The sequence below is a fragment of the Ovis canadensis genome, chromosome 7, assembly GCF_042477335.2.
Source record: "Ovis canadensis isolate MfBH-ARS-UI-01 breed Bighorn chromosome 7, ARS-UI_OviCan_v2, whole genome shotgun sequence".
NCBI lineage: Eukaryota > Metazoa > Chordata > Mammalia > Artiodactyla > Bovidae > Ovis > Ovis canadensis.
In genome coordinates, this window is record NC_091251.1 from 63,506,695 (window position 1) to 63,533,722 (window position 27,028).

General features: G+C 36.6%; 1 protein-coding gene across 8 annotated transcripts in view; it reads right to left on the reverse strand.

The window, feature by feature from the left end:
- Positions 1–27,028, reverse strand: part of TCF12 (transcription factor 12) — a 391,527-nt gene that overhangs the window by 109,613 nt on the left and 254,886 nt on the right. For all 8 annotated transcript variants that reach the window (XM_069596408.1, XM_069596406.1, XM_069596404.1 and 5 more), the window contains one exon: positions 7,253–7,317. In XM_069596408.1, the coding sequence (XP_069452509.1) occupies positions 7,253–7,317 (65 nt within the window). The remainder of the gene's footprint in view (positions 1–7,252; positions 7,318–27,028) is intronic.

Consider the following 27,028-nt stretch of genomic DNA (forward strand, 5'->3'; position numbering starts at 1 on the left):
ACTTTTTCGAACCAACTTTTAAATAATCTTGTCAATATTTATAAGAGCCTACTGGGAGTCTGACTGGGAATGCATTAAATCTATAGCCCACTGGAACTAAAATCTAAATGATATTATCTTCCAATTCATAAACATGGTATACTTATTTAGATCTTCTTTGATTTCTATCAGCAATATTTTATAGTTTTTATTGCTGAAGCCTTATAATCTGTTAAATTTATCCCTCAGTATTTTATACTTTTTGATATAACTAAATACTGTTTTTTAAACTGAAGTATATTTGATTTACAGTGTAATGCCAATCTCTGCTGTGTAACACAGTGACTCAGTTACACACATATAGATTCTTTTTTAAATATTCTTTTCCTTTATAGCTTATCACAGGATATTGGATATAGTTCCCTGAGCTATATATTAGGACCCTGCTGTTTATCTATTCTAAATGTAACAGTTTGCATCTACCAACCCTAAATTTCCAGTCCATCTTTCTCCCCCTCTCCTCCCCCTGGCAATCACACTATTCTCTGGTGAGTCTTTTCCTGTTTCATAGATAGGTGCATTTGTGTCATATTTTAGATTCTCCATATAAGTGATATCATATGGTATTTGTCTTTCTCTTTCTGACTTACTTCACTTAGTATGATAATCTTTAGGTGCATCCATGTTGCTGCAAATGGCATTATTTCATTCTTTTTTATACTTAAGCAGTATTCCATAAATAGGAGGCACTTGCTGCTATGAATACAGAGGTGCATGTATCTTTCATTCTGACCAGTGTGAGGTGGTACTTCACTGAAGCTCTCATTTGCATTCCTCTAATAATTAGTGACGTTGAGCATCTTTTCATGTGCCTAGTGGGCATCTGTAAGTCTTCCCTGGAGGAATGTGTATTATGGTTTTCTGCTCATTTTTCAGTTGGGTTGTTTGTTTTTCTGTCACTGACTTGTTTGTATATTTTGGAGATTAAGCCCTTGTGTGTCAGATCATTTGCAAATATTTTTCTCCCATCCCACAGGTTGTCTTTTCATTTTTTCTTATAGGTTCCTTTGATGTACAAAAGCTTATAAGTTTGATTAGGTCCCATTTTAAACAATACTGCTTTGATAGTTTCATTTTCTAACTGTTCACTGTTAGCATATAGAAATCTAATCATTTTTTAGATTGGCTATGTAAGCTGTGACCTAGCTAAAAGTACATATCAGTTCTAGAAGTTTTCTTGATGATTCTTTATGACTTCTTATGTACACAGACATATCATCTGCCAATTCAGCTGAATTTATTCCTTTCCAACTTTTATCCCTTTTCTTATTACACTGACTAGAATACACAATCCAGGTAGTAAGAATATAAATTCTTACCTTGTTCCTAACAGGAAGAAAATGTTTAGTCTTTCACCTTTAAGCATGCTGTTACACTTAACAGCTAGAGATCTTCCCTGCGAGTCTTTTTATCAAACTGAGGAAGCACCTATCTGTGCTTAGTTTCCTGAGAGGTTTTATTATGAATATTTGATTTTGTTGAATACTTTTTTAAAATCTTTCAAAATATTTTTCTCCTTAGTTCTGTTAATGTGCTGAACTACAATGACTGATTTTCAATGTTGATTTTCCACAATTAAGCTACTTTTTCACCACTGGTACATACACCATGTGCATTTTGAGTACCAGGGTGCTGTTCATCTTATAAAATGAGGTGGAAAGTGTTCCCTTGTCATCTATTTTCTAAAACATTTTGTGTATGATTGGCATTAATTCCCCTCCTAAGCATCTGAAAGAATTCACCAATGAAACTATATGACCCTCAAATTTTTTCTGTAAAAAAACTGAGATGAATTCACTTGCATTAATAGATATTCAGTTCAGTTCAGTTCAGTTCAATTGCTCAGTTGTGTCTGACTCTTTGCAACCCCATGAACTGCAGCACACCAGGCCTCCCTGTCCATCACCAACTCCTGGAGTCCATTCAAATTCATGTCCATCGAGTCGGTAATGCCATACAGCCATCTCATCCTCTGTTGCAGAGCTATTCAAACTCTTGCTTCATCTTGTTCCCTTTCAGTAAGTAACTATTTCACCTAGGTTTCAAATTCATTAACTTATTCCCAACACTTCCTTATTATTCTCTTAATGTATATAAGACCTACAGTGATAATCTCTCTGCCACTTCAGATACTGGTAACTGGCTGTTCTTTCCCCACTTCCCCGTCCCCCTTTAATTAGTCTAGCTAGGAGATATTCATTTCATGGATCTTTTCAAATAACTAAATTTTGGCTTCATTAGCTTTTTCTATTATTTGTGTAATATTACACTGATTACTGCTCTTATTTGTACTGCTTTCTCCCTTCTTTTTCTAACTTCAAAGGGCAGAACTTTAGGTCATGCACTGTAACCTTCTTGAATACAAATATTCAGAGCTATACATTTTCTTCAAGGCAGTGCTTTAATTGCATTAACAAATTTTGTTATCTTATTTCATTATAATTTACTTAGGAATACTTTCTAAATTCCCTTCTGATTTCTTTTCAAAATTATGGGTTATTTAGACATGTCCATGTCTAAATGAAACAGCCCGTTTCATTCCAAATATTTGGCATTTTTCTAGGTATCTTACTGACTTCTAATTTAATTCTTCTGTGGTCAGAAAAAATAGTTTGTATGATTTTAAACTTTTTCAATTTATTGACATTGATTTAAAGATCAGCATACGGTTCAATCCTGTCAATTGTAACATCTACCCTTAAAAGGAATTTATATTCGTCAGTTGTTGGGAACAGAATTTTATAAGTATCAATTAGGTCAAAGTAGTTGACAGTGGTTCATTTAGTTCTATGTCTTTACTAAGTTTCTGTCAATTATTCTGTCAATTTCTGAGACAGAGGTATTAAAATCTTCAACTATGATAATTAATCTCTCTCTTTAATTATACCAATTTTTGTTTCCTTCATTTTGAAGCTCTGTTATTAGATGTATACACAGTTTATCATTATTTCTTTATGTACTGACTCTTATCATTTTATTATAATCAAATGTGGTATATAATGAGATTGACTATAATGGAAAAAGAAAATGGTAAAGAAACAAACAGTATGGGTAAATTTCTAAATAACTGTTTACTGAGATTTGAAAGTTAATTGCTATTTTTTCAACGGTAAATAACTCTGATGAAAATAAAATCTCTTGGGGAAAAATACAAGACACTGCCTCTTCTAGGCTGAGCACTTTAAATTAATACTTGTTTAAGAGGAATCAATGACAAACAGTCATAATCATAAAAGGAATTTTTCATTTCATGGTGGCAGTTATTAAAATATTATATCAATTGACAGTTAATTTTTATAATTGATTTTTATTGGAATATAGTTGGATTTACAATCTTGGGTTAGTTTCAGGTATACAGCAAAGTGAATCAGTTATACATAAACATATATCTACTCTTTTTTATATTCTTTTCCCATATAGGTCATTATATAGTATTCAGTAGAGTCCCCTATGCTATAGGTCCTTATTAGTTATCTATATACAGTAGTGTGTATATCTCAATACCAATCTCCCAATTTGTTGCCCCGATTACCTACTGTTAATAAAGATGTTGGCTTCTATGCTCTGTGTTAAATTAAAAAAAAAATTCAATTGCAGAATGATCTATCAATGTTTCCAGTAATACTGCAACACCAGTTTCCTTTTAATGGCTCATCAGTTATGCAATTGCCGTGAAGGTAATATGAGCAGACTCATTTAGCAACATATTATTACATCATCTTTACATGAAGTAAGGCCCATCAGGCACTATTAAATTAGCCTGAATTTTTTAGTATGTCAGCAGCATTTTATGTACATTAATAGCAAAGTTAATGTTCCTTGGGGATTTTGTTGAGGAAAAATGGCTTCAAAGTGGTGTTTAAGATATATTTGTGTCATATTTTGTAGCCACTATTTATATTTTCCTCTATTCATTGTGTGATTAAGATTATTATGTTGCTTGTGAACAGGTAACACAAAATGGCAGCCAATTGTTTTCATGTATTTTTTTTCTTTTACCCATTATAGTAAGTACTGTTTGAAATACAGGGTTTTTTTTTTTTTTTTGAATGGGAGTGATACACTTTTTTAAACTCTTGAATTTTCTGAATTTACTACTTAGGCCTCAAATCAGCTGGTGTGATCCACGGTAATTTCTCCCAGCAACTGTAGCATAGTCAGAGCTAAGTAACAGTAATAAATAGCAAAGCCATTGTTCCATTCACAGTAAGGAAACCTTTTACTTAGAGACCTCCAGACTTCACTGATGTTATTTACTCTTGTTGCAGTATTATCTTTTCTACTCTGTGCTCAATTTTGGGCTCCTTTTGGGGCTCTGGCATTGCTTCTGTGAATTCTTCAAAAGCAAATATTTTCCTGATTTGAATATCTATAAAACTTCCTGATTCAGCAATATCATTATTTTATATTATATATATTCCCATAACCTCATTCTCTTTTCCATGGGCCAGCCTGATCTCTCCAACATAGGATAATTATTAAACAATGATCTTGTAGTTCCTTTCTTAATACTCCATATATGCTTACATTTGGGGTATACAAAGGAACTGGGGTTCTCAAAGCATAATCCACAGTTCATGGGAATTAAAATCACCTGATGCATGTATTAAAAATACAAGTTCTCAGGCCCCTCCTTCACCAAACAAATTAAAATGAGAGGGAAGTAAGGAATTCTACAGTATCAAGCATGAGTTTAGAAGGCCTACCACTTGCTAAATGTATGGCTCTGAGGAAATTACAAAATACCTATGGAGAGCACTCAATTCTAACCTGCAAAATGGATGCTCTTAAAAGAATTAAACAAGGGAGTTCTCTGGTCGCCTAGTGATTAGGCTTTCACTGCCAAGCTGGCCTGGGTTCAATCCCTGGTTGGGGAACTACAGAAAAAAACAGAGGGGCATTAAATGTGTAATTCAATGCCTGGCCCAGTTAGTGCTCAGTAAATGATAACAATTGTTATTAGAATGCTACGCATCTAGGTTTAAGTAATTGTTTTGATATGAGAATTAAATCTGATATAACACATTAATCATTGGTAAAAAGTTAAGATTCATTTTTGCAAAACTGGAGAATTACATAAATGGAGCTAACCATTGATTCTAACTAAACAGTGATACCTTTGGTAAGGGAGTATTAAAAAAAGTAAGTGAAAACTCATTAATATAAGCATTAACAATAATTTAATAGTTGTAGTTTCAAAGCGTTTACAATAGTTTTTATTCTCAAGTTTACAAGTAGTGTTAACATTAGACAAATGGTTCTCAATCTTCTTGGTCTCTTAAAAATAATATTAAGGACTCAGAATAGCTGTTTTTGGTGGGTTGTATGAATTGAAAACATTTTAAAAGGTACATTCATTTTGCAAAATATTTTCATTTTCAAATGCATGCAGTTTAGCCTTCTGAGACTTACATACATAGGGGAAAAAATGTTAATTCTGTTTTCCAAATGAAGAAGGCAATGCAGAGATTGTATTTAAGGTTAAATGACTTGTCTTAGAACCACAGGTCAGTAACTCAGAGATGAGATTTGAACCTAGGTATTCTGATTCTGAATGGCACAATTATGGGATAGTTACTAAATGAAGTAGTATCAGGAAGATCTCCTGGAGAAGGGAATGGCAAACCACTCCAGTATTCTTGCCTGGAGAATTACATGGACAGAGCCTGGCAGGCTACAAACCATGGGTCTCAAATAGCTGGACACAAACTGAACGACTTAACACTTTCACTTTACTTTTCATTGTCACTGTGACAGTTAAGTGCCCATGTCTAAAGTTAAGGTGGGTCTTATGAAAGGCATGCAGACAGCAGAACACACTTAAATGTATTCTGCCTTTCCTTTGTATGCTTTCTGGCTTGATTCTGATGGGAATCTGCAGGCAAACTGTGTATTCAGGATTCTCAGTGTAAAGATGTGGGGAAAAAATGCAGAGGAAATGGCCATTAGTAGAAATGCAACATGTTAAGGAATATAAAGAGTTGAAAGAACATTTCCAAGTCAAAGAGACTGGAGGAAACTCTAAAAATGGTTTCACTGCAGATTTGCAAGGAGGTCTTTCCAAGAATTTGTCCTCAGCAGGAAATCCTTTGTGTCTTGTCACTTTAGCAAAGCTATGTTATAACTAGCAGAGCTATATTATAACTACCCTTAAACCAGGCACCTGTCATGCTCTGCTTATCTTTGGCCCAAGCAGTTTTCACATCTTTGGATCATAAAATACCTTGCCTCACCTGCGATGACGAAATGAAGAATAAGTAACAGATGACCATCAGACCTCCTCCCTAGCTTCTCCTTTAGTAATCTCATGGACAAACTCTATGAACAAACTTGTGAACAGGATAACATCTAAGGGACTTCCCTAGGAGTACAGTGGTTAAGATTCCATGCTCCCATTGCAGGGGGCAGGTGTTCGACCTCTGGTCAGGGAATTAATATCTCACATGATGTCCTGCGACCAAAAAAAAAAAAAAAAGACTGCCTCTAAAGAAAGATCACAAGAAGTCAACAAGACTACATGCAGTGGAGAATGGCAATGACTCTGATTCCTCATCTCAATGATTAACTGAAATTAACCGACCCCTTCTTCCCCCTTTATAAACCATCATGGTTGAGCAGCATCTTCGGAATTGGTTTTGGCAGGGAGATTCAAGTCTGTCTTCTCCCCAGACTGCCACCTTTCTGATCAAAAGCAACTTTCCTTTCTACCAACACCTGCTCCTCAGGTATTGATTTTCAAGTAGCAAACAGTTGGACCCGAGTTTAGTAACAGATTATGATGAAAATTAGTTAAGTTTAACATTAGTAAGTTTAACACAAGATAGTCAAGCCTCACAGAGCAATTTCATGTTCTTCTTGTAGTTTACCAGCAACACTGTTCTTTTTATGAGGAAATAAACAGACATCATTTTCAGAAATCAGCATTTTGTTAGATGGTAGGAAGGTAACTGGTACTTTGCCTCCAGTTAAAATGGAGGTGAGTTATGAAATTCTTTTGATGATAGAGAAATACAGTTTGGTGAACCATGGAATGGAAACCATTTCAAACAGAGGAGCAGAAAGAAAATGTTTAACTACTAAAACCCCACTACATTTAGTCACAAATTAAATGCATAAAAAGAGTGAAATAAACTGGATAAATTTCTACTTCCTCTGTTAATGTCTATTTATATGTTAAGAAATTATCTCACTGATTTTGTATTTATTAACTTACTTGACAGCCTGGTAATCCAGTATCTCTGCTGTACAAGGAAAATGAGCCTCTCTCTGACGTTTTTCCTGTAAAACAAAGAAAGAAACTTTTTATATAAAAATCTTCGATGACTGACACACAATCAATTCAACTTCTAGAACATTTATGAGGACAAATGATAAACAAGAATATAAAACCCAATAAACAAAATATGAATAGCTTACTGCCGTTTCAGTCATGTGACAAAACGAAAAAAAAAATTCAAAAGAATGGGTGTCTATACAGCCAACACTATGATCCACATACCTACAAGTGAGCATAACGTTTTCCCATACTTGCTTCAGAGTCAACATCTTCCCCCACTCTCCAAAATTAAAACATTATCACTATAGTGCACATCTTACCCCCAGACTCAAAGGTAACCACTACCACAAAATTGGTATATTATTCCCATGTATATTTTGAATCTATTAGCATTTATTTATGTACTCAAACAATACACATTACCATCTGTGTTTAATACATTTAAACAGATGGGATTACATGGTACATAACCTGAGATATACATTAAAGATAAGACATCTAGTTCATTAATTTTTGCTGCTATAAAATGTCCCAATATACAAATAAAAAGCACAGTTGATCTATTTTCCTACTGAAAAACAGAAAAATAGTTTCTATTTTTTCTGTTGTTATCATGAAGAGTGCTTAAATAAATATCCTTGTACATATTGTATACATACAGAAGAGTTTCTCAGGATAGACACAAATAAGTGGAACTGCTGGATTAAAGGATGAACACATTCAACTATGCATTATACCTTTCTCTGAAGTTTTCATGCAGATGTATACCGTTCGCAGAAAAGAATAAGAATTCCTGTTGGGATTATATCTGCAGTTCCAAAGCTGATGGCCAAGTGTCAGGAATGGTATAGGCCAGCTCTAGAGGGAGAGCAGATGTCCCAAAGTGCTGACAACTGACAGCAGTGCTAATTTGCTTTTTAATACACAGGAGCTTAGTAGGTTTAGTAAAGTGAATTTTCAATTAACGTATAGTTTTAAACCAAATGGTCTCTCACAAATAGACACATTGCTTAAAAAGATTTCTGCAAGGATCACAATTTGATGTTAATATCAAAGATGGCAATACAAATAAACAATGATAATGGAAGAGCTGATTCTTTTTCTCTGTTTCAAAGTATAAAAAAAATTAAATCTGACAAGTTACCCAAAATATTTAAAGTTACTGAGGCTATATGAACTTCACCATAACTGTACACTACACAATGAGATATTGGCTCATGATTATATAAAACTATAGTTTATTAATTAAAAAAAACTCCACACGTAGTTGACATGCTCAAAATTGTTTACTGATATGGTACACAATTTTTTAAAAACTTAAGAGATGTATGTATTCATATTTGATCATTTTCACTGATGTATGCATGCTACTGACATACTCAACTGGCCAACTGATACAGAAATCTTAGAACTCTGAACTTGGCATCTACTGAACCTTTAGATACACAAAACAATTCTTGTAATAACAAAGCAAGTTACTAGAAAATACTTTAATAATTAAGGATATAATTTGTGAGCCCATTAGAATATGTCTTAAGACACACTCACTGTTTACTACTGATGAAGTACCTATTACAGGCCAACACATAAAAATTATGTGATTTATGAAAACAGGTTAATTAGTGTGGTTTATTTGCCTCATTCTCACCAGCAAGTAATATGCTCTATATAAAGAATTTTAATTGGCAAAATATATGAAATTAAAAATGAAAACATCTGTAACTCTTTAAATATATCCTTTACAAGTAAGACTACTTATACAAGTCAAGATAATATTTTGCAGTTTTGGATTCTACATTTCAGCTCTTGTAACCTGCTTCACGAAATTCTTAAAGGATCATATATTTTCAAGTCTGACACACACCCTTCCCTGTTCAACCAAGATGATGTCATATACCTAGCAGGACAGAACTGGGAGACAGTAACATTTTAAACCAATACCATAAAGTTAAAAAAAAAAAAAAAAGACTGTTCCAATGACTTGTCATTCATGACAATACACTATCAACTTATTATTAGTTGAAATATTCACTAAGTCCTTTTTACCTTGCAAATTCTTCCTTATACATTATTTCAAACAGTAAAGACTTTAAACAACAGCTGTTATACTTTCACTCAACTGTACTAGTAAGGATTTTTTTTTTTTTTCCAAATTGTTGAGGTGGACAAGGAAACAGAATGAGAGATACTAGGTCTTTTTTTAAAAATAAAGTACAGATTTCAAATGCAATCTTAATATCTGTGTGGAAGCTACCCATTAGATAAAGACTGTTTAAAAATAATGTCAAGTTTTAAAATTTACTTCCTGTACCTATTTAAATTTCTAAACTTCTTTCTTTCACAGAGGATATTCAAACCAGAGAGAATGAAAGTCATTTAATATTAGCCCACAACATTTCAAAGTAAAGTCTCCTCTAAATAGGAAGTTGGGAGCTTGTTTTTAAAATGACACTTATCCTATTCAAATGAGATTCAAAATGTAAATACATTTTTAGCTCACCTTTAACTTGTTAAAACTATTTAATTCTTAGGGACTTTAGAAATCTGGGTACTCCTGAAATATAACAACACATATCATGTCTGAGATTTAAAAGGCAATAATCTTTAATTCTTACAAAATTACTTTTCACAAGAACACTCTTCATGAATAAAATGAATCTTGTCTTTTTTTATCTTATCTTAGATGTCTGATAAAGAACAAAAACTTCTGAATACAATTTAACAACTACTAGTAACAACATATATCTCATTTCCTTTGAAATACCTATTAAAAATATCACCAAGATTTTACTGAGATATTCTAGTAGAGGGGTTTATTTGTGTGTAGGTATGTATGAACCACGGGCCTCTTTGGCATAACTATTCTTCATTTTTTTAAAAAAATAATGCCACTCTTCTCACTTTTTTTTATCATAGTCTATTATTTTTTAAATTTATTTATTTTAATTGGAGGCTAATTACTTTACAATACTGTAATGGTTTTGCCATACATTGACATGAATCAGCCATGGGTGTACATGTGATCCCCATTTTGAACCCAGAACTACTCTTCAGAATAATGTTTTTAAAAGTACAAAGCAAGATATATACTATTAAAAGTAATCGAGTAAGTTATTAAAATAGTAAACAAATGTGCTGCACAGTAATACCTTATTAACACATTAAGTACATGATCTAGAAGTAGGCCTATTAACAACGGTAATTTCAAATCACAAATGACAATTTAAGATATCTGCAACAACTATATTATGCTATGAGAATATCTGTCCTTTTGGTGACAAAAATCATAAATACTATCAGGTTTGTTTTGCTACCCTCATTCAAGGAAATTCCTCATTTAAGGAAATGCTAAATTTCACTTGCAGACTGGGAAAATAACAATTCTTTTCCTGTCCAAGTTCACGGATTTTGTTTCCATTTTGAGAGTCTCTGGACTCATTTTAAGAACCCCAACACTAGTGGAAGAAAAACATATTATTGGAAGATATACATTTATATATATATTTGTATATCGAGCCCAACACATATTTCATAAATATTTTGTGTGCAAAAGCTTTTTATTTAGACTTGCACGGTATATTATACATTAATCAGCCTCAGTATTTTCTGACCCCAAACAGAAATGTTCAAGACATGACAGATTTTGAATAATTTGGATAGGATTTATAACTACTGTTCAAGAAAAAGCAAATTACTGATTCAAGAAATTATTTTACCCAGGTGTTTGTGAAAGATATATAAACTATTAGAAAGAAATCATTACTGTAACAAATTTTCTTGGATTAAAAAAAAAAAGATTCTAAGTCATCTTGTTCCCTAGGAATAACATACATGTTTTAACAGTGAGCTGAAACTCTCCGCTGCTTGCCTGAACTCCAGAAACACAAACTAATGTTAATATTAGTTTATAAAGAACTCTTCAAAAGATCGTTTCACCTACATTCTTTTGGCACAGGACATAATCAGCAGTCAAGCTGAGGCTGAGAACTGACAGGCAAGTTTACCTTTCCATTCCTCCCCAGCCCAAGCACAAATATGCGGGAGTTGACTAGATAGAAGAATCTGAGTTTGATTAATTCCATCAAACATTTATGGGTTAATCACTCTGAGAGACAGCCTGTGCCCTTAATAGGTATCAACAAGCAGAAAAGCTTATAGCCTAACTGGATGAAAAACAAGTTTCAAAATTAAGGTCAGGTGTCTTGAGATCCAGATCCAAAACATACTGGGTGGTTCTAGAGGAATGGACAGAGAATTGTCTGGGGCTGACACAATCCATAGGCCTACTGAACAAGGAAGGAGAGTCATATTCAAACCTGAATGAAGTAATAGACACCATCTGGTAATACTCAGGGCTTCCCTGATAGCTCAGTTGGTAAAGAATCCCCCTGCAATGCAGGAGACCCCGGTTCGATTCCTGGGTTGGGAAGATCCGCTGGAGAAGGGATAGGCTACCCACTCCAGTATTGGGCTTCCATTGTGGCTCAGCTGGTAAAGAATCCGCCTGCAATGTGGGAGCTAACTGGAGGAGGGCATGGCAACCCACTCTATTATTCCTGCCAGGAAAATCTCATGGACAGAGGAGCCTGGAGGGCTACAGCCCATAGGGTCACAAAGAGTTGGACACAGCTGAAGTGATTCAGCAAGTAGAGATGAAACCACCCACCCATTTTACAGAAGGATCTTCTGAGCACAGAAGAAGTGTCTTCTGAGCAGGTGGCCCAATATAGCCTTTCAGGCAAGTGACTTTCAAACAAAAGGGGTCTGGGAAATAAGCTGTATTTTGCCCTACATAAAGCTTAAGCGTTGTCAGATTGGTTTTCACTTAGACCCAGATCACGCTATCTGTAGGCTGTGAGAACAATCAGTCTCAAGGATAAAAGCGATATGCACTGATTGAGACAAGTCAATCAAACACCTCAGTAAACTCTAAGGGCAGAGTTGAACACTTTTTCTTTACTGAAGGGCTGAAGAATGAAAATCTAGCTAATCTTGGGAGTTTCTAGTGTGGTGAGAACCAAATATAAAACAGAAGACCCCATCTTTCATTGTACAGACAGTCACTGATTTTTTTTTCAAAAGCAATTAAATGCTGTTTCCCCCTAATTAGCAAAAGAGAAAAAGGAAAAAAGGAGTAAAAAGGTACAGACTGAAAACACAAAACGGCAAAGAGACAAGGAAAGGTAAAAAGACACAACAAAAGAGAAACAAGGAAATGTGCCTTCCTCTACACCTCTACTGGAATTTAATTATGCCGTAACTGCAGTCCAGAATACACTGGCTTTTTTAAACAGTCATACTACCTTGCTGGGCACAAATTAGACTTTTAAAAAAAGAAAGCTGAAACACTGTTAAACCAAGCCTTCCTATTCTGTACTTATACAAGTGATTTTTCTAGATGTAAACGCAGGATTCATTTCCTTTAAAAGTATTTAAAATTTCATCGTTGATTCGTCACATTACCTGAGCCTATCTGAATTTATGCTAAGTACTTGGAAGCCCCAGAAAAGAGAGGTAGGAAGAACAAGACCAGAAATTTCTAACGCTTACTCCACTTCAAAAATTGAAGGCATGTCCACTCCCAGAGGAGTGGAGGAAAGAGCTGAAATGACAGGAATCCTCTTGGCAGGTCATTTATGTTGGTGGAATGCGCCACACCCAGTTTTGGGAACCCTGGTTTAAAAGGGTTCAGATTTTCAGCTGGGTAAAAGTAAACTCCAATTTTGGAAACTCCGTGAAGTGCAGGTGAATTAAAGGACACCTACATCATTTCTCAGTAATCGTGAATACTAAATAAGACCACATGATCTTTCCCAGGATCAGAGATTAATTTTTCAGTGAGACTTCAGAGGTTACCTACTCCAACTCCTGCCCAAAGCAGTAATACTTTGAACATAAAGAGTGTCATTGAAAAAAAGGTCCATGATGATTGCTTTCTATTTTGTATCATTCACAGTTTAAGAATAACACTAAAAAGCCAAAGTGGGGGCTGTTGCGGGATAACACTCAGAAAATAGAATTTCCAACAGTGAAATAAAAACTGTGCAGAAAATAATACAACATTCCAGTTTTTCTTATTTGTAAAGAGATGTGTGGAACAATTAGCTCTTTTGTTGCAAATTTGTTTATTAATGCAGAAGACCTAAAAATAGACATTTTTAGCAGTCAAGTTACTACTGGTGAATCACAATGAGTTCATGTTTATTGGACATTCAGGTATTTTACTGTAAAATGATCATTCACAATTTTGCTCACTTTTTTCCTATTAGATTGTTTGTCTTGCTGATTTGTAGGAATATACATATTTCATACAAGACATTTTACTGTATCTATATATGCTATGTAGCTTGCCCATTCACTATCATAATGGTGTCTTTTGACAAACAGAAATTCTTCATTTTAACATAGTCCAACCTGTCCATCTTTCCCTATATGATTAACATTCTTTGGTGTGTGCGCTATTTAAGAATCTCTGCTATTCCAAGGTTAGAAATCTGTTTCTCTATGCTTTCTTTAAAAGCTTAATCTTTCACACACTTAAATCAGACTTTGGTTTTTGTGTATGCTGGTAGAAGGCCAAGGAACAAATTTTTTCTATTGGGATATCCAATCGACTTCAGAACTGCTCTACTGAAGATGACCCACATCTTTACTCTCCACATCCATCACTGGGGCTGCTGTGTGGAGAATACACTATGAGGGAGCAACTGTGAAACAGGAAGACCACTTAGAAGACTACTGGAATAAGCCAGATGAAAGCTAGGGATGGCTTTCATTGTTCTGACCAATGAGGGAGGTACTATTAAATCCCCATTTCACTAATGAGGAAAAATAATTTGCCCAAAGTCAAAGAATTGAAAGATCTACAATACAGGGTTGTTTGACACCAAATTCTTAACATTCTTTTATACTACCCTACTTTCCAGTGGAGGTTTAGGACACACTTCTTATATTCTGATCATATATGCAGACACTTGGCAGATCCCAAATATATGATTTTTTTTTCTCTTTTGAGCCCTCCAAGCAGCTTCTATCAATCAACTGATTCAGCACTGGATGTGAAATGTATTCCTAATGAAAAGAGGGACCAACAACAAATCATCTCCCAAATGACTGGCAGCAAAGCCCAACTACTCCCAAGGTTGGCTCTGGATATGAGAACAATGCAGTTATGCTGGTTTCACTCAATTGCTTTTAGTTCTCACAAAGAGTACATGATGATGTTACTCTTGTTTGAAGTGCCTTCTAGAAAAATACTTATTCTTTTCATGTCTTTCTGGGCCTCAGTTTCATATCTCTAAGAATAAACAAGTTGGACAATATTAGAGGTTGCATGAAAACACCCTGCAAGATTGTTCTGTGTGGCCAATGAGGGGATTTGTTTGTGTGTGTGTGTGTGTTTTAAATAATTTAAAAAAATCAATTGCTATGCCAGCCAAGAGAACACAACTTGTGGAACACTCCTGTTTGGGGGGATGTAACCAACTCCCTGAAGTCAGGTCTTTTCGGGAACTGCTCCACCTGCTGTGCTCTACAATTCAGGGCTGCTTTTGCACTGAGGCCCACTTGCTCCAAAATATGTGACAGAGCATGGTGCGAAAAGCAAAGCACAGTCCTTCCTGGGAGACAGGGCTTTACTGCTGATCAGCTTGGGCTCATGAACTCTCCAGCTGCTTTGCTGAACCTTCCATAGAGTATGCAGCAGTGTAGGACTCTTCCACTTTCTCTTCTTCACTCTCAATGTCTTGAGTTGCTGTCACAATTTGCTGACCAGCTATTACATGCAAAGCACTGTGAAAGGTGCTTTACCTACACTGCTAGAAACACTGCTCGTTTTATTTTTCATCTTACTAGATATCTTGTTAATACCAAGGAATCACTGAAGGAAGCTGTGAGATATGACAGTAAATTTTCAGGATCTCTCAATCTACAGGTTTCTAGAAACCTGCCCCAGTTGTATGTACTCTTTTCCTACCAATGTGTGCCATCTCTTTAGGTGTATTTGATTCTTTGTGACCCTATGGACTGTAGCTCGTCAGGCTTCTCTGCCCATGGAATTCTCCAGGCAAGAATACTGGAATGGGTTGTCATGCCTTCCTCCAGGGGATCTTTCTGACCCAGGAATTGAACGCACACCTCTTTATGTCTCTTGCATTGGCAGGCAGGTTTTTTACCACTAGCGCCCCATGTGAAAGTCACTCAGTTGTGTCTGACTCTTTGCAACCCCATGGACTATACAGTCTATGGAATTTTCCAGGCCAGAATACTGGAGTAGATAGCCATTCCCTCTCCAGGGGTCTTCCCAACCCAGGGATCGAACCCAGGTCTCCTGCACTGTAGGCAGATTCTTTACCATCTGAGCCACGGGAAGCCCAATAATATTTTTATGAGCAAACGACCACAGAAAGAGATATTATGGAAGATGTAGCTGGCTCAATATTTACTTCTGCAGCAGTTTAGTGAGTACTTGAAAATTTCCAACAAAGTTTAGTAATTTCAATGAATAAATACTACTCAAGAAATAATTGTTGACTTCACAAGTAATAGCACAAATTAGAACAAACAGTTTTCCTATTTGCCTGAAAGCCAATATTATTTCAAGTTCATTTAGGCCTACCGATTTACATTCAAATTCAAAATCTATTAAATAAAAAACTCCATCACCGTATCTTATTTTTTAAAAAAATCTTTATTTATTTGGCTGTGTTGCATCTTAGTTGCGGTATGTGGGATCTAGTTCCCTGACCAGGGATCGGCCCCAACCCCCCTTCATCGGGAGCTTGGAGTCTTAACCACTGGACTAACAGGGAAATCCCTATCTAGTTTCAATGAGCAGCATTAGACTATTTTTCTTAAAAGATAAAGGCTTAACCTAGAAAAAGAATTCCTGGATATGTCAAAAATTACCTAGATCAACACTGTTGTTCAGTCACCCAGTTGTGTCCAACTCTTTGTGACCCCATGGACTGCAGCACGCCAGGCCTCCCTGTCCCTCACCATCTCCTGGAATTTGCCTAAGTTCATGTTCATTGCATTGGTGATGCCGTCCAGCCATCTCATCCTCTGACGCCCTCTTCTACTTCTGTCCTCAATCTTTCCCAGCATCAGGGACTTTTCCAGTGAGTTTTCTATTCACATCAGATGACCAAAATACTAGAGCTTCAGCCTCAGCACCAGTCCTTTCAGTGAATATTCAGGGTTGATTTCCCTTAAGATTGACTGGTTTGATCTCCCTGCTGTCCAAGCGACTTTCAGGAGTCTTCTCCAGCACCACAGTTCAAAGGCATCAATTCTTTGGTATTCTGCTTTCTTTACATTCCTGCTCTCACAACAGTATATGACCACTGGAAAAACCATAGGTTTGACTATACGGACCTTTCTATCAGCAGAGTAATGTCTCTGCTTTTCAACACACTGTCTAGGTTTGTCATTGCTTTCCCACCAAGAAGCAATCGTCTTCTGATTTCACAGCTGGAGTCACCTCCCACAGTGATTTTTGAGCCCAAGAAGAGAAAATCTGTCACTACTTCCACCTTTCCCCCTTCTATTTACCATGCAGTAATGGGGCCAGATGCTATGATCTTAGTTTTTTTTTTAATATTTAGTCTTAACTGACTCTTTCACTTTCCTCCTTCACCCTCATCAAGAGCCTCTTTAGTTCTTCACTTTCTGTCACTATCAACATTATGTTTCAAAATATTTCAATAAATACATCATGAGAGATTTTCTATATTTAGTTTTCAAAGAAACAATATAAAATCCTTACACAGGCAAATCTAAATATCTGGGCACAAATCTGAATTTGGTCACTATTCTATGAGGAGAATATCTTCTTCCCCCTTGGGTATCTTTGAAAACTCATTAATTACCTAACTCTTTTGCATACAGAGACACTTTTCCTCTCTTCTTGTGGACGAACACTACCAAAACTGTCATTCAATTTGAATCACACTAACCACCTGGAGAAACACAAAATACTGTCCTACAGAATGGGAAAATCTGTAATGCCTTTGGGTATATCTAAGCAGAGACTTAGGAATTCTGACTGCTGGATTCATATCTTGGCTCTTGTTTCTCTCTCACTCAGTGAACTGGGCAAGTTACAAGTCACTGAACATCAATGGCCCCAACTCACTCTTCAAGTAAAGCCAGCTCAGTAACATGTACTTCACACAGTCCTGTACGATTTAATTAAGGCTTATAAAGTAGTTGCAAATTCTTATCTGAAAGAACCTAGCACAATGCTAAATATTATAATCACAACCTTCATTTTGGAAGCAACCTCTTTAAACTTACGGGAAGAAAAAAGAGCCTAAAAAGGAACTCAGACTAATGATTTTTTTTTAAAGGGAAGGAAAGAGAGAGAGGGTTTTTAACATAAATGCTTGCCTATTTTCTTCACAACAATTTGTTTAAGTATTATTGGCTAACATTTGTGCCAAGCACGCTGCTGACTACATTGAAGATATTTAAATATCTAGTGCCAACAAGCACAGCTGCTGGACTCTCTATGCCCTCCTCTTGTTCACTCTGTGCCAAATTACTCACACAGCAATGAATGATGAGGCAGCAGCATAGGAAAACGCCAAGTGTGAGTGAGATTAGTGATAAACCAGAAGATCCCTACAGAGGTCAGTGATTAGCAAGTTCCCAGTTGTAATCACTTTTCTAACCCAGTCTTTACTCATCATTTTATTCCACCTTAACTCTGCATCAGCTTCTAGTGACAGGCATCAAACTATAAGTGTCTTCCCAATTAATCCTGCAGAACTGCTATGGTACCAATAAAGGAGCTCATTATCCTTGATAAGAACACACTGTCAGACCTGGGCAATTTGAACAGGCTTCAGAAATGACTTCTTGCAACTAAACCCGAGAGAAAGTAGTCCGGGACACAAACATTCACCAGTCCAGCTGTTCTTCCCATGCTCTCTATCCCTCCTCCTAAAATCAGATTCACAAATTAAACAAATAGGCAAGGATGAGAGTTTGCTTTTCAGTCATTGGAAAGCTGGAAGAGAGAATATTAAAATGCAGGATTCAATATGAGAGGGTAGAAACTGGGAATGAATGAACACAGTAGAAAAAGAAAATATACTGATTAATTTTAGTCCCTTATCAAAACTTCCTAGACCATTTCATGGTCCATTTCAGAATCCATATCAAGGTATTCACTACAGGTAGCTCAAAATCTAAACTCCACTTCTCTCAGAGATGTTACTTAATAATTACCTATCTAAGTTGTATCTGAAAATATATTCATATCTATATTGCACTGTTGCTTTTCCTTAGATTCAGATTTTAAATGTGTTTCTTCATTTCTCCAACCTCATGAAGTTTACAACTTAAATACAAAGATACTTCATTTTTTAAATAATCCAACAAATTATAGAAACAGGAATTATCTCTCTTCACCTTTGGCTGCGTTTCAGGAGAAAACATGGTAAATATGAATTCTCTAAAAACAATCAAGTAACCAGAGTATCCTAATGTTTATTCCATTTCTTAAATGAAGAAGGATTCAAAATTATTCAATTGATGCTTTACAACTTTCCAGCCAATTCTACTGAGCCAATCCTTCAACACACCTCAATCTTGTCTACTCCTCTTACTCCAAAAATAAAGGAAAAAAAGAGAATCAGGTAAAAATCACATCACCAAAAAACTGGGCTGGGGGAAGAGAGAATACAGCATGTTATCAAATTATCTTGGTAATCACATACGTATATTTCTTACATATAGAATGATAAAACATTAAGCTCCTTATTGTTAATTCCTGTGATTTTCTCACATGTTTCTGTATTCTGGCTGTTTAATTTAAGCCATGACCTTAACCAGGCAAGGTCAGTGTCTGAGTCTATTTTTCATGGCACCCAGGGACCAGAAGGCAGATGCCACTTGTTCAGGGAACACTGGTCTGGAATTCAAGAATTGTTTTGTTTGCATGCCAGGAACAGATTCTACTCCAAGGCTCTATCTATGGCATACAGCCACGTGGAGGCAGAGAGACAGTTTAAGAGAACCATGCTCTAAAATAGCAGATAATGAATGACTGTTAATTAGCTAGTTTCCCTTGACAGCAAGAAATGGAATTAAAAAAAAGGAACCAGTCAATGGAACTGCTACCATGTACCAACTATCTAGTCAGAAACAGGGCAGTGAAATGAAACTAGCACGGAAATGAGAGCCAGGAGGGTCCTGTCTTTGTGTGAACTAGCAGTGTGACACGCATATATCATTAAACCTCCCCAGGAATCAGTTTCTTCACCTAAATAAAGGAGTGGAGGTGGGACAAGTTTGGACTGGATGATCTCTATTTCAGTAGCCTATGAAACTGACATCCTCATCTACTTTGCTATCAATCAGGCACTCTCTTCTGACAGAATGTAAATTTGGGTACTGTTGGCACTAAAAGGAAGACAAGCTGCTAAAAAAATTTAGGGACTTATGTAATAATGATGACGTGCAGTTATAAAAATGAATTATATAGGCAGTTCATCATACCTCTGTTTAGTATACTTTGATGTATTTAGATTGTGAAAAGTTGGTATTTGACTGTAGGAAACTGAAGTTACTATACTCAGGATTATTAAGACTTCATCCTACTCAGATTAATAAAAACTAAATGGTAATATAACTTCTCATTTGTGCTGAACATTCTCCACCTATACACTGTAGGAAGGTAAACACATTTTGTACACCACAGAAAATGTACAGATATGGAGCAACCAAAAGGAGACTATTTTCTTGAAACAGAGAAAGCCTCAGATAAAGCCTTAAATCCCTTTTATGGTCTACTAAGATTTAAATAAGGTTCTTGCTACATTTGGGTAACTATGAGGGCAGAGTATGAGACATTTCAGTTTTCAGAGTGGCCTCCTGTACTGTAATTTACGGCCATCCTACCTTTGTCAAAAGTCTGAAAACAGGTAAAGGTTTGCCTAATATTCTCAATAGGATATAATCCAGAGTTCATTTGTGAGTCAAATAACTCAAAATAAGTTTCTTTCAAACACTCCGACTCATAAATGGCTATACAAATCAATTTAAATTACTCACAGTATGTAAAACATTTGTTGAAGGGAGAACAAATAAATTAAAGAATAAATGAAGTAAGGAAAATAAGTGGGGCTTCCTGGTAGCTCAGTTGGTAAAGAATATGCCTGCAATGCAGGAGACTCACTGCAATGTAGGAGAACTGGGTTCGATCCCTGTGTCAGAAAGATCCCCTAAAGAAAGAAATAGGAACCCATTCCAGTATTCTTGCCTGGGAAATCTCATGGACGGAGGAGCCTAACGAGCTACAGCCCATAGGGCTGCAAAGAGCTGAACATGACTTAACAACTAAACCACGAAAAGGAAAAAACGTAATAATGAAGAAGAGCAGGTATGGGGAAGTGGTGAAGAACAGAGACTCTGGATGCAGGATAACTAGGTCACTCCACTTCTTACTAACACTGTTACCTAACTTCTCTATCCCTTAGTTGCCTCAATGCTGTAATGGTATAATAAAATTTTACTTCACTGAGTTTTTTGAGGATAAAATGTATTAACACAAAACGTGCTTAGAATAGGGAAAAACACAAGCGCTAATTAAGTATGAGCTACTATTTTAAAGAAAAATATATTGACTAAAAGACCCATAATATTTAGGATATTTACATCCTAATATCCTATCTTAAATATCAGTGCTTGAGGAAAAAGTCTTAAACAGAGGAGAAAAAGAAGGTAGATTCCTGGGAAATAATTTAAATGGAACTAGTAGAAACTTTCGAAGGTTTTAAAAATTCTTATGCCTTTCATTTCATTCAGTCATTAAAAGCTACTGGCTTCACTCTTTCCTTAGTATTAATGAATGGGAAATTCTCTAGCACAATTTGCACACTGGGTCACAAACAATAAAGTTTCTGTTCAACAACTGAATAAAGAGAACGATGTAGCAAAAAAAAGCATGCAATGCATGAAAAAGGTGATAAAGAGTTTGAAGAGATATGAAAGCATAAAAGGACAAACTACAGTGGATTTTAACAGAGTGGTAGATTCTGCAACGTAGAGGATACGTGGTAGATGTAGTCCTTTACCTGCTTATTCCTTTTTTCTCAGGAGCTGGGAAAAATGGTTATGGGAGATTACCTTGGTTTTAAGACACTGGTTCAACAGAGCTTGGTTGCTGTCTGAAGCTCATATGAGACAGAGAAGCAGACCATCTTTATTAGGAAAAAAGAAAGAATTAGCATTGTTGCACTGGAAGGAGGTTTACACAGTGTGTAAACAAATGTGATGCTTACTACAAACTGGATTTAAAACAGGCAGAGGAATCAGAGATCAACTGCCAACACTCGCTGCATCAGAGAGGAAGAAAGGGAATTGCAGAAAAACATCTACTTCTGCTTCATTTGACTTCATTTAGTCAAAGGCTAAAGCCTTTGGATCACAACAAGCTGGAAAAATCTTAAAGAGATGGGAATATCAGATCACCTTACCTGTCTTCTGAGAAACGTGTATGCAGGTCAAGAAGCAACAGTTAGAAACAGACATGGAACAACAAACTGGTTCAAAATTGGGAAAAGAATACATCAAGGCTGTATATTGTCCCCCTGCTTATTTAATTTATATGCAGAAACAGACATGGAACAACAGACTGGTTCAAAATTGGGAAAAGAATACATCAAGGCTGTATATTGTCCCCCTGCTTATTTAATTTATACGCAGAGTACATCATGTGAAATGCTGGGTTGGATGAAATACAAGCCAGAATCACGATTTCAAGGAGAAAGTTCAACAACCTCAGATATGCAGATGATACCAATCTAATGGCAGAAAGTGAAGAGGAACTAAAGAGTCTCTTGATGAGGGGAAAGAGGACAGTCAAAAAGCTTGCTTGAAACTCAACATTCAAAAAACTAAGATCATGGTGTCCAGTCCCATCACTTCATGACAAACAGATGAAGAAACAATGGAAACAGTGACAGACTTTATTTTCTTGGGCTCCAAAATCACTGCAGACGGTGATTGCAGGCATAAAATGAAAAGATTTTTCCTCCTTAGAAGAAAGCTATGACAAACCTAGACAGAATATTAAAAAGCAGAGACATCACTTTGCTGACAAAGGACTGTCTAGTCAAAGCTATGGTTTTTCCAGTAGTTATGTACGGATGTGAGAGCTGGACCATAAAGAAGGCTGAGGGCCAAAGAACTGATGCTTTTAAATTGTGATTTTGGAGAAGATTCTTGAGAGTCTCCTGAATGGAAAGGAGATCCAATTAGTCAATCCTAAAGGCCATAAACCCTAAATATTCATTGGAAGGATTGATGCTGAAGCTACAATATTTTTGGTCACCTGATACAAAGAGATGACTCACTGGAAAAGACCCTGAAGCTGGGAAAGATTGAGGGCAGAAGGGATGAGACCATTGGATAGCATCCCCGACTGAATGGACAAGAGTTTGAGCAAACTCCAGGAGACAATGAAGGACAGGCAGCCTGGCATGCTGCAATCCATGGGGTCACAAAGAGTCAGACACAACTTAGCGAATAAACAACAACTACTACTTGAAGATTTTCATGTAGGCAAGAACCTATTCTTTAAAACATGTGCAAAAACACTATAAATTAGAGAATACTGCTGCTGCTAAGTTGCTTCAGTCGTGTCCGACTCTGTGCGACCCCACAGATGGCAGCCCATCAGGCTCCCCGTCCCTGGGATTCTCCAGGCAAGAACACTGGAGTGGGTTGCCATTTCCTCCTCCAAATCAGAGAATAAAAAAGTAAAAAACCTTTTTTCCAATCTTTTCTTTCTCTGTGTGTTTTGACTATTTACATTTAACGTGATTATTGATATGGTTGGATTTAAATCTACCATTTTTGTTACTGGATGTTTTCTATTTGTCTCATCTGTTCTTTCTTTTGTTTTTCTTCAGCCTGCTCTTGTATCAAGTATTCTTTCTCGTCTCTATTACTTTTAAGTGTTTGTTCTCAATTTACAATACCTATCTTTTATAGAAAATATTTATTTTTACAATATATAACTGTAGCTAACTATCTACTTTCATGTAATAGTGTAAGAACCTTGTGGCTTCCCAGGTGACTCACTGGTAAAGAATCTACCTGTCAATGTATGAGATAACAGTTCGAACTCTGGTGTGGGAAGATTCACTGAAGGAGAAAATGGCAACCCACTCCAGTATTCTTGCCTAGGGAAATTCCATGGACAGAGGAGCCTGGTAGGGCGGTCCATGGGGTGCAGAGAGTTGGATTCAACTGAGTGACTGAACACGTACACACATACATAAGAACCTTACACAAGTGTACTTCCAAAATCCTCCCTCCCATCTTTTGGGTAATTGTTGTTACATCTCTAGCTTTTATATATTTTATATATACTACATATAGTATTACTATTTTTGCTTAGACATATAGTTATTTTATAGTGTGATTAAAAGTGAAGGGACACATGCCTTTTGTATTTATTTTTACCACTTTTGGAGTCTTGATTTCTTTGTATAAGCCATAAACCAAAGCTGGCCTTCCAGTTTTTCTAAATAAAGTTTTACTGAAATACAGCCATCATCTGTGGTGGTTGTGCTACAGAGGCAGAGTTGAATAGTTGTGATAGAGGCTGTCTCACCTACAAAGCCTAAAATATATGGTATCTGGCGCTTGACAAAAAAAACTGGTGTAGATCTAAGTATCTGCCTGGTGTCACATTCTCTATGCCTTAAGAACTTTGTTTAACAGTTACTGCAGCATAAGTCTGCTGGGAATTGATTCAGCTTTTCATGTATCTGTAAAAGATTTTACCTTGTCCTCACTGGGAAAAAAAAAAATCAGTGGATATATAATTCTGGGTTGACAGGGTTTATTTTAACACTACAGCAATGTCTTACTTTCATGCTTGCAATTTTTCTAACAACAAGTCTACTGTACATTATTTTCATTGCTCTGTACATATATGGTTTTTCTGTCTCTGGTTGCCTTCAAGATTTCCCCTTCATTGCTGGTTTTCAGCAGTTGGAACACACTTCTAGAGGTATGTGTCCACGTTGTTTTTTGAAACCCTCTATGATTTTTTTTCTCTCTCCATCTCCATCCAAGACTTCAGTCATAGACTGACAACATCCCACAGATCTTTTATCACTTTTTTCTCTTTGTGTTTCAGTTTGGATTTATGTTAACCATACTCAAATTACTGATTTCTTTTGCAACTGTGTTAGCTATTGACAGTTCTGAAGGAGTTCTTTATCTCTGATATCATGCCTTTTATTTCCAGCATTTCAATTTGACTGTTTTTACCTCTATCTGCTAAAAATTTTCCATTACTTTGTACATGTTGCGCACCCTTTCCCACTGGATTCTTTAATATGTTAACCAGAGGTACGGTAAAGCGCTTGTCTGATAGTTCCAACAGCTGAGTCATCTTTAAGTCTCGTTCTATTGATTATTTTACCTCTTGACTGTGTGTGTGCGTGTGTTTTTCTTTTCTTCTTAATGTTCCTGTCTCATAATTTTGACTGAACACAGAATGTCATATGTAGAAGAGTAGAGACTGAGGTAAATAGCATTTAGGCTTGGAAATGAGTGTGCCTATTCCAGGGTAAGGCCTTTAGTGTGAAAAAAACTAGTCAATCTAATCAGACGTTTAGCTGGGTGTGTGATGCTAAAGCTGAAACTCCAGTACTTTGGCCACCTCATGAGAAGAGTTGACTCACTGGAAAAAACTCTGATGCTGGGAGGGACTGGGGGCAGGAGGAGAAGGGGACGACCGAGGATGAGATGGCTGGATGGCATCACGGACTCGATGGACGTGAGTCTGCGTGAACTCCGGGAGCTGGTGATGGACAGGGAGGCCTGGCGTGCTGCGATTCATGGGGTCGCAAAGAGTTGGACACGACTGAGCGACTGAACTGAACTGATTGTTGTTGCCACCATTACCTTCACTTGACCAGAAGTGTCAACTCCCTGCAGTGATTGGCTGCTTCTGCCTAGTGTTTGGCATATGGCTGGGCTGCTGTAGGATGTTCCTCGAGTTAGTTTTTCATTCTCAACTTTCAACAGATCCTATAAACCTGTGCTTCAGAGTGGAAGGATCTCTCCATGCTTTTGCCCCTTTCCCAGTAGTAGACTGCTGCTGCTTTTCTATCCTTCAAACTTTCCTATCTGTAAGAGCAAAACTCTGCTTTATATCTAAAGTTGACCTTGGGTTGGAATTTTCATCCCTCCCTGACAGGCAGGAGACTTGTACTTAGTATAGTATAAGTTCTTAGGTCTAAGAAGAGATTTTTGTCTTCTCTTGACCATCATGTGTCTTAGCTTATGTCCTTTGGGCAAAAGGCTTTGCTGCCCCACCCAAAGCAGCTAAGTACCTAAGATCCAGGGAAGCTGGCATGCATTTCTTGCCTTGCCCATAATAATAGCTATCAGCACCTGTAAGCCTGTACCATCAATAGGAATCTTCAGTCTCTTGCACTAACCCCAATCTTTCTTGTGAGTACTCAGTAGAGGTTTGAGGGGGAAAAGTTTGAGAATAAGTGTGAGGTCCCCTTTTGAACTGTTCTTCTGTTAGATGTCTCCAGTTATTTCAAACTGGTATGGTGCCAGCCCTTGGCCTTCTGCTAACAACTGGACTTCTGTTGAACTTTTGCTGATTTCTCTTTCCTGCTTGTGTTGTGATACTTTATCCTTCTATGCTTTGCCACAAGTAATGCCAGTTCATATATACCATTTCTCCTTGAAATTCAGGTCATACGACGGCCATGTAATTTCAGCTCACTGATGGATTAAAAAAAAGAGTTCTGTACTTTATTAGGTCCTTTCATTTTTTCTCATCAGTAACAGGGACAATGGGGGTTTCCCTGGTTGCTCAATGGCAAAGAATGCAGATGCAGGAGAAACAGGTTCAATTCCCGATACAGGAAGATCCCACATGCCATGGAGCAACTAAGCTCATGTGCCACAGCTACTGAGCCTGTGCTCTAAAGCCCACATACCGCAGCTACTGAAACTAGCGGGCCCTAGAGCCCATGCTCCCCAGCAGAAGCCACCACAATGAGAAGCCTGTGAGTTGAAACTAGAGAGTAGCCCCCGCTAGGCACAACTAGAGAAAACCTCACACACAGCAAAGACCCAGCACAGCCATAAATAAATAAAATTATTTTAAAATGAAAAAGTGAAAACAGTAATGTGCTGGAGCTCTCTGTACCCTAAATAGAAGCTATATATCGTCTAGCTTAATTTTGGCTCGTTTCCAAGTGTGCAAATTCATCAATCTTTTCTTTTTCAGTGAATAATCTGTTGTTAATCTCATCCAGTATATTTTTCATTTCAGATATTGTATTTTTCATCTCCAGGATTTTCTTTTTCTTTTTTATACCACTTGTTTCTACTCTCATCACATTTGTCTATATTTTTGAATTATGGAGCCTATTTACAACAGCTATTTTAATACCTTTGTTTGCTGACTATTGTTTATACTTGATGAGTTTTACTCCTGATTATAGAATTTAGTCTCCTGCTTCTTCTCATGCTTAACTTTTGCTTTGATGTCAGACATTTATGAAGTTCACATTTTGGGGTGCTAGATTTTGCTGTATTCCTTTAAACAATATTGGACTTTGTTCTGGTAAGCAATTAAGACACAGAGAATTAGTTTGCTTTTTTCCTAAGGCTGCCTTTAAGCTTTGCTCAAGTAGGTCCAGGAACAGCCTTTAGCCCAGG